This window comes from Gobio gobio (assembly GCF_949357685.1).
Source record: "Gobio gobio genome assembly, chromosome: 11".
Taxonomy (NCBI): Eukaryota; Metazoa; Chordata; class Actinopteri; order Cypriniformes; family Gobionidae; genus Gobio; species Gobio gobio.
In genome coordinates this window covers 15,378,940-15,387,799 of record NC_137104.1, presented here as the reverse complement: position 1 = coordinate 15,387,799, position 8,860 = coordinate 15,378,940, and the positions used below count along the sequence as shown (strand labels likewise).

At 31.4% G+C, this 8,860-nt stretch overlaps 1 protein-coding gene across 1 annotated transcript in view; it reads right to left on the bottom strand.

Annotated features, from left to right (window-relative positions):
* rp9 (RP9 pre-mRNA splicing factor) overlaps nucleotides 1–8,248 on the bottom strand; it is a 10,717-nt gene extending 2,469 nt beyond the window's left edge. Inside the window, exons 1-5 of the mRNA XM_079830010.1 lie at nucleotides 7,388–8,248; nucleotides 7,232–7,262; nucleotides 6,750–6,879; nucleotides 5,496–5,587; nucleotides 1,963–2,024 (exon numbers count right to left, since the gene is read on the bottom strand). Of these exons, the coding sequence (XP_079686136.1) occupies nucleotides 1,963–2,024; nucleotides 5,496–5,587; nucleotides 6,750–6,879; nucleotides 7,232–7,262; nucleotides 7,388–7,536 (464 nt within the window). The 5' untranslated portion in view covers nucleotides 7,537–8,248. The remainder of the gene's footprint in view (nucleotides 1–1,962; nucleotides 2,025–5,495; nucleotides 5,588–6,749; nucleotides 6,880–7,231; nucleotides 7,263–7,387) is intronic.
* Between the last annotated feature and the right edge of the window lie 612 nt (nucleotides 8,249–8,860).

Genomic DNA, 8,860 nt, shown 5'->3' with positions numbered 1-8,860 from the left:
GTTATAAATATTTGTGCATATAACCTTATATATACACAAAAATAATATTTACATATTTACATACATATTTATTTTAATAATAAATCTATATATACATCATATTATAAATATGTTATAAATATTTGTGTATATAATCATATATATATACACACACACTATATAATATAGAAATAATATTTCTAACATATTTATAATAAATAATATATATTTATATACATACACACACATACATAAATGTACATATTCACAACACATTTATAATAATTCATAATAATATTTATTATAAACATATATTTTATATTACACACACATGTATATAATGTATATATAAAATATTATTAATAATATAATTGTTATAAATATTTGTGCATATAATCTTATATATATACACAAATAATCTTTACATACATATTTATTTTAATAATAAGTCACATTTATATACACATATATATTTGTGTGTATGCATGTATATAAATATTATTGTTATAAATAATATTTATAACATATGTATATGCATATATAAATATACATATACTGTATGTATATATAACATTTTTTGGAATATTATAATAAATATAATATATAATATTTATAATACTAATAATATTTAATATACATATACACACATATAAATACATATACAATAATATTTATATTTAATATCATACTAAAAATAAAATGATAAAATACAACATTAAATTCTATTTTATATTATATTTATAATATTTATGAACTGACAAACATGAATAGAAAACATTAATTTTATACATTTCAGTCATTATCTTTGCAATTCCTTTTTGTGGCGCTACTGGCACAGAAATTACACACTTCTCCTTTATTTAGTATATTTTTGATTTAGCTATTAACTTGGGCAACATAAGAGGAAGCAGCAAACACAAGCACCTTCTGACAGCCTGTGCCACACTGACCTGAAACTATTAACAATTCATCAGATCACTGCTGTTCAGAAGGTTCACATCCTTAAACAGAACCGCACAACCCCGTTTTAGCTTTGCTTTCATTCACTACACGCTGTGAAGACTGCATCAATGTGAAAGCGGCTGCTTTCTGACTTTCAACTTTTTTTTATAACAAGCTACTCCTTGTTTTCCAACATCCTGCTGAAAAATTCAAATTGCCATTCTCAGGGGAATGTCTAGTAACAGTTCTGTGGCATAAATGTGGAGCTCAGCAATGTACGAACATAATAATCTGTCAAAACGGCCCACAATGAGTTTACATCCCACATAACGGTTTCTAATTACTCCCATGTAGCAAGAGCTCTTGTCACCACATAGCAGAAGATAATCACAGTGGAGTAAAGAGTTACGTAATCGTCTGCAACAGGGCTCTTTTGTTGAACTGACACAATTCATCAACACTGGCCTCTGAGAGACCTCAACACCAAATATTTTATTAATAAGCAGATCCAGCAGAGGCTGAACATTATTAAAAGCTCCTCATCTCATAGACACACACTACCTTTCAAAAGTTTGGGGTTAGTAAGAGTTTCTTTTTTTAGTAAGAAGCCTTACCCATTGATCGAAAGTGACAGTAAAGACATTTATTATGTTTCAAAAGATTTCCATTTCAAATAAATGCTGTTCTTTAGAACTTTCCCTTCAACAAAGAATGGAAAAATTCACACAAATAATGTTTCTTGAGCACTAAATCAGCATATTAGAATGATTTCTGAAGGATCATGTGACACTGATGACAGGAGTAATGATGCTGAAAATTCAGCTTTGCCATCACAGGAAAAAAAATTGATTTTAAAATATATTATCAGTTATTTGAAATTGTAATAATTTCACAAAAAAATTATTCCAAACTTTTGAACGGTACTGTACATCATTTTGAATTGCTTTTGAACGTCATTTCAATACAACATGGACTGATAAAGTTTCCAAAACATATGATATTTGCATATACACAGTTTCGATATTTAAAAACTTGACGTACCTTGTCTCTTTTTCATTGCGTTTGTTTTCTCGAATGATATCGTACATTGGATCCTCATGTGCCTGTGAAAGAATCACAGAAATGATACGAATGTTCATAAACAGTTCAGGCTCACATTATTAAAAAAAATATATAACTAACTTGAAATGGAAGTAAAATATGTTATAGCTTTAGTTATAGTTCTTTTTTTATGTTGTTCTGTCAATATGGCAGTCGTCATGGACTTATACTTACACCTAGTGGTTTGGATACAACATCACACAAAAATGTTTAGATCATTTTTGATAATGGTAGCCAAAATAATTGAATAACTGACCAAACTTCATAAATCACATGATGTCATAATCTGGGCAACTGACCAAATTACATATTCGTAAATGGAAGTTTACTAATAAAAAAAACCCCTCTAATTCATGGTTTTGTTGACTGAAATAAGGCAGTACATAGACAGAATTAGACTCTTTGAATATGAAAGTAATTATTTCATATCTTTATACCAAACTGTGCTTTTATTCTATTTTTATTACCCCCCTGACACCTTTTATTTTTGTAGTTTGAATGAAAGTGCATGTATAATGTTAAAGTTTATTCAATAAAATAAAAAAACATCAAAACTACATGGCATGAGAGAGATAAAAAAAAAGCTTGGTTATATATCAATACAGGGCCGTAACCACCAAAGACATTGAGGGGGACAAGTCCCCCCCGAATAATTAAAAATGGCCAAATTCTTGATGCTGCTCTGCTGTACTCCATTACACACCGCTCTATTTGTTGCTGGGGTGACAAAAGTAAAATGTTAAAATTTGGTCTAATAACGCTTGTCACTGTCAGAATGAGTGAGATGGCCAATGAAGTCAAAGAAGGCGGGGTTTATGGTGCAAATTACAACACAACACTTTAGTTTTAGCAGTGAATGAGTACGTCGTAAGATGCAAGTAGCTAAACATTTAATATTTGACAACTGTTTTACGATAAAAATGTTTAGTGACCAACAGTAATATCAAGTGATGCAAAACTACTTTTTTTTTCTCAAACATTTTTTATGAAATTTCACCATTTTAACTTAATTTGATGTGACAAGAAACGTTTTGCATTTTTTTATATTAAGACAGATGAATAGGCCTGTCGCAATAATCAATATATATCGCACAATACATGTACATGACCTCAATCATTTTTTGTGATGCAATATATCGCCCATTATGTTTATATTGATAATGAATATCACCAACATTTCACTGGATTGTGCTGTCATCTTGTATGTTTTCTGTGACGGAGGCGAAAGTGGTTCTCGGGCAGTTCCTTCATACACAGAGCGGTTATCGACAGGTGAAAAAAGGCGCCATTTGAGGCGTTATAGTGTTTTCCTGACCACTACTGACAGTTTGGAAGAATAAGCCCAAATGGACTCGATTTCAAAGCCGCAATCCCGTTCCGGTGCACATATAAATGTCAACGCAGAATGACGAGTGTTAAAGCCGTTTCACAAGGGAAAATGTTTATTTACCATTTATTTTTTTATTTTATTTAGGATAATATATTTTTTACCCTTAATTTCCATGATCTAAATAATTAAAAGGTTGTCATTTGAAAGTGTGTAGGCCTACTTGCATTATTATGCTGTTATATTAGGATTATATATTCAGTGGCATAAAATAGTCTTAAAATTACAATAATATCGTTTATTGCAATTATTTTTGGGAAGATATATCGCGCAAAAAGAAGTTATCGTGACAGGCCTACAGAAGAAAATAAGAGTGAATGTGTGCATATTTAAAATGTATATATATATGCAAATAGTTTACTTCAGAACTACAATAGAACTGGAACTTTTACTGTTCTTATTTCATTTTCTTTATTTCCTTTTAATCCTTTAATGATTTAATTCATTTAAATAAACCAATAAAACCAATATGCTCAATGTTCAAAGACTGGTTTCCCACTGAAGCTAAGCAGGGCTGAACCTGGTCAGTACCTGGATGGGAGACCAACTGGGAAAACTAGGTTGCTGCTGGTAGAAGTGTTTGTGAGGCCAGCAGGGGGTGCTCACCCTGTGGTCTGTGTGGTTCCTAACGCCCCAGTATAGTGATGAGGACAAGCACCGTCCTTCGGATGAGACGTTGTAACCGAGGTCCTGACTCTCTGTGGTCATTAAAAATCCCATGTCCCAAAGGATGTCCTTTGATAAAGAGTAGGGGTGTAACCCCGGCATCCTGGTCAAATTTGCCCATTGGCCCCTGTCCATGATGGCCTCCTAATCATCCCCAAATATATTATATTATATATATATATATATATATATATATATATATATATATATATATATATATATATATATATATATATATATATATATATATATAAAATATATATATATATATATATATATATAAAATATATATATATATATATATATATATATAAAATATATATATATATATAAAAAAAATATATATATATATATAAAAAAAAAAAAAAAAAAATATATATATATATATATATATATATATATATATATATATATATATATATATATATATATATATATATATATATATATATATATATATATATATATATATATATATATATATATATATATATATATATATATATATATATATATATATATATATATATATATATACGATTGGCTTCATCACTCTCTCTCCTCTCCCCCAATCAGCTGGTGTGTGGTGGGCGTTCTGGCGGAAAATGGCTGCCGTCGCATCATCCAGGTAGATGCTGCACATTGGTGGTGGTTGAGGAGTTTCCCCCTTCTATGTAAAGCGCTTTGAGTACCTAGAAAAGCGCTATATAAATGTAACAAATTAAATTATAATTATTATTAATACACCCCTCCCCCACGCAAAAAAACCTGGTTCCTCCCAATGTCTAAGACATTGTTACAGCCTTGTATCAATCCGCTTGTTATGTCATGACGTAAGGAACGCCATTTCTGGGTCCAAGCCTCAACTCGTTTCACTTGAGAATGTCATCGACGGCCGTTTATGAGTGCTATTTATTCACATTAAACATCAAACATTTTAAAAAGTGAAATATTTTAAATACTTACAGTCTACACAACTCTCTGTGCTCACAGCGTCGCAGATATTAATATTTTAACGATTTATAAAAGATGAATGACTGCCTGGCCATCTGGAATTTTGGTATGGAGATAAAGGTTATGATTATATATTTTTTGTAGTATTACTCCACACTGTGTGTGTGTATATTAGCACCGTTTGTGGTTTTACTTGTGGTATGAAATATTATTATAATTTTTTTTTTTATGTGGTATGAAATAACCATACCGGAAGCGCTGCTGCGTGACGTTAGACTTAACAGCTAAATACTCTGTATAATCAGCAATGTGCTACTTCAGGGCTCAATCTCTAAAAATTTTCAAACCCATAAATATGTATATGCAAGGCCAAAGTTTTTAATCAGGCTTTAAGCTAAGGTTACTGTACATGTTTTTAAATAAATCCTTGCAGCAGTGCAAAAAGTAGGCCATGTGCGTCACTTACCACTCTAAACTGCTCCAGTTTCTGGTTGCCTTTGATGAAGAAAGGACATTCTCTGTCTCCTGTTCTGTGGCCGTACTGCTTACATCTCCAGCCTACACACACAGTTTGAGCAATGATGTTTTATCAATGACCTTCATCAACACAGTAACATCTAAAATATCATTTGTCACTAAAAGTTACAGGCATCAATTTACTATTATTTTACTACTGCACAAAAACTTTCCTATATACACGACCAGGCAAAAGACTCTGGAAGCTTGTTTCCGCCACAGAGTTTATATCTCGCAATTCTGACTTTTTTTGCTCACAATTACGGCTTTATATCTTAATTTCTGACTTTTTTCCTCACAATTCTGAGTTTATAACTCTCAATTCTGACTTTTTTTTATCATGATTCCGAGTTTGTATCTCACAATTCTGACTTTTTTCTTGCAAAAACAAGATTATAACTCGCAATTCTGACTTTTTTTCCCCCTTGCAATTCTGGGTTTATATCTTTCAATTCTGACATTTTCTCACAATTCCAGGTTTATATGTTATAATGTCTTACTTTTGTTCTCACAATTCTGAGTTTGTAACTCTCAGTTCTGACTTTTTCTCTTTTTAGATTGCAACTTTTTATCTCACAATTCAGACTTTTCTCAGAATTGTAAGATATAAACTCGGAGTTGCAGGAAGAAAAAAAATCATAATTATCAGACAAAAACTCGCAATTAAAAAAGGTAATTGTGACTTTTTATCTCACAATCATTACTTTTATCTTGTCATTCCAAATATGTAACTAGCAATTTCGAGAGAAAAAAGTCAGAATTGCGAGCTATAAGCTCAAAGTCAGAATTGCGAGCTATAAGCTCAAAGTCAGAATTGCGAGCTATAAGCTCAAAGTCAGAATTGCGAGCTATAAGCTCAAAGTCAGAATTGCGAGCTATAAGCTCAGTCAGAATTGCGAGCTATAAGCTCAAAGTCAGAATTGCGAGCTATAAGCTCAGTCAGAATTGCGAGCTATAAGCTCAAAGTCAGAATTGCGAGCTATAAGCTCAAAGTCAGAATTGCGAGCTATAAGCTCAAAGTCAGAATTGCGAGCTATAAGCTCAGTCAGAATTGCGAGCTATAAGCTCAGTCAGAATTGTGAGAGAAAAAAAAAGTCAAATTTTTTTATTACGTGGCAGAAAGAAGCTTCAACAAAAGATCTCTTTGTAACTACAAAATATCACAATTCTTTATTTTAATAAATATTTCTGAACGTTTGCTTACACTGCATGACCTTCACCTCTTTTCCCAGAGGCATCCACAGTCCTTTAGTGGGAGCGTGAGCCAAGAAGCTCCTGGCATCCTCATTACCAGGGTCATCAGGAATACAGTCCTCTGGTTTGTAATCATCTTCCTGCAAAAGCAGTTCTGTGTGTGTATTGCAAAATGCATACTCAAACTAATTTCTAATGTCTGATCTCTGATGACATATTGTAAGAGGGCCAAAACAACTAGAGGTAACACTTTATTTTACAGTATCATTGTTATTATATTACTGGTGCTTGCTTACTGTAACTGCAACTAACCTTAAAACAAACACAATTCCAAACCCTCTATACATAGCAAGTACATGTTGTTAATTACTATTACTAAGTCCTTAATTATGTGTACACTGTAACAATAGCACCTTAAAATAAAGTGTAACCCAACTAGCTCCTGGTTAAGTCCAGAGCATTTAATGTCAACACTTCAAGCCATGGCCAAACCTTGATGAATCCAGGAGGAGGATTTTCATAGCTGAAAGGAAAAATAAAAATAAAATAACATACATGACAAAAGTGTAACAGAAATCTACAGCAGTTCAGATAATAAACAAATATATTATACAAGGCTTAGCAAACGGATATTATGCAAATACTCACAAAGTCTCCACATGCTTGAGCTTCTGCACCTCTTGAATCAGTTTTCGGGTTTGGTTCTTGAATTTGTCTTCATCTTGTTTTGACTCCTTGTGTTTCTTTCGTTCATGTCTGTCCTCGTGACGCTCTCGGCTTCGTTTGCGATCTGACATTGTACATTCGTTGGGGATAATTTCTTCTAGAATCTAGAATCACATCTTATGTTCAAAAAGTTAATACTTTAGTAATGATGATTGTAAAGGCACATATGAACGTCTGTTTGACCACTTCCGGGTGAAAGTGCCTTTTCAAAATAAAAGACCCCCAAAACCTGCATAGACATCTAACAACATGGCGTCAAAGATAATCAATAAAACATTTTCTAATAAAGTGATTAGTGCATTTTTTATCCAGAATATAGATTCCTTGAATTGATAGTGGGGCCAATTGTGGTTGAATCGTATAATATGTCAAAATGCTTCTTGTTAGAAGGACAAAACCTTGGGGTATTGCTTCATGTAATTTTAAAAAGTCTGATTTTGAGGGATTGAATTTATGTTTAATGCAAAATTGTTCATAAAAGCTAAAGATGTCTTCACTCCCAACCTCTTTCTCTAGAGACGACATAACATTTGGATTGATATTACAAAACAAGGGTGATGAGCTTTGTATTAATACAATCGTATGTCTAGCTAAATTTTTCATTCACAAATGTAGAATTGTGAAATCATCTCCCAAATTTGTTGTTTTTTTTAAATGAATTTAAAATGTATATGAAATCTTTGAAAATCTTAAAAGGTCCTAAAGCACAAAAAATATTTGAAACCCTAAAACACTTCCCAACTGAGGTTAGTAACTGAACAATGACTGAAATCTCCTTGTGTCATATTATAATCTTTGTTTTTTTGTTTTTGTTTTTATTTTGTTTTTCTTTCTCTTCCTCATAATTCACCCTTATTTTTATCACGAAGACTGTTTATAATTTCCTGTTTGTATTAAGAGCTGCTCTCTCAGGCTATGTATTTTCTGTATTCTATTCTGAAGAAACGATTTCTATGCAGCCATGTTTGTTTTGTAAATCTTATTATTTTCAATTAAAAAAAAAGAAAAAAAAATATGGCGTCAAAGACATAAAAAAGTAACTTCATTATACACAAATACATATAAAATAAATTATATAATTTAAGAATTACATAATTTTAGTTGGAATTATCTGGAAAGATAGGCCCAAAGTGCCTCATGTACTTTCACCGTTCCAGTAAATGAACATATATGTTTAGTTTGTTTTATTTTTATTAAAAGAAACCGGGAGCATCTAAGTATTAAGTTTATTAACCATGATTCATTTTGTGTTTCCAGTTTTCTACAAGTGATACATACATACATACATATTATATATATTAGTGCTGTCAAATCAATTAATCGCATCCAGAATAAAAGTTTGTTACTGTGTATAATTATGTATATATAAATACACAATCATTGTTATAAGTATAT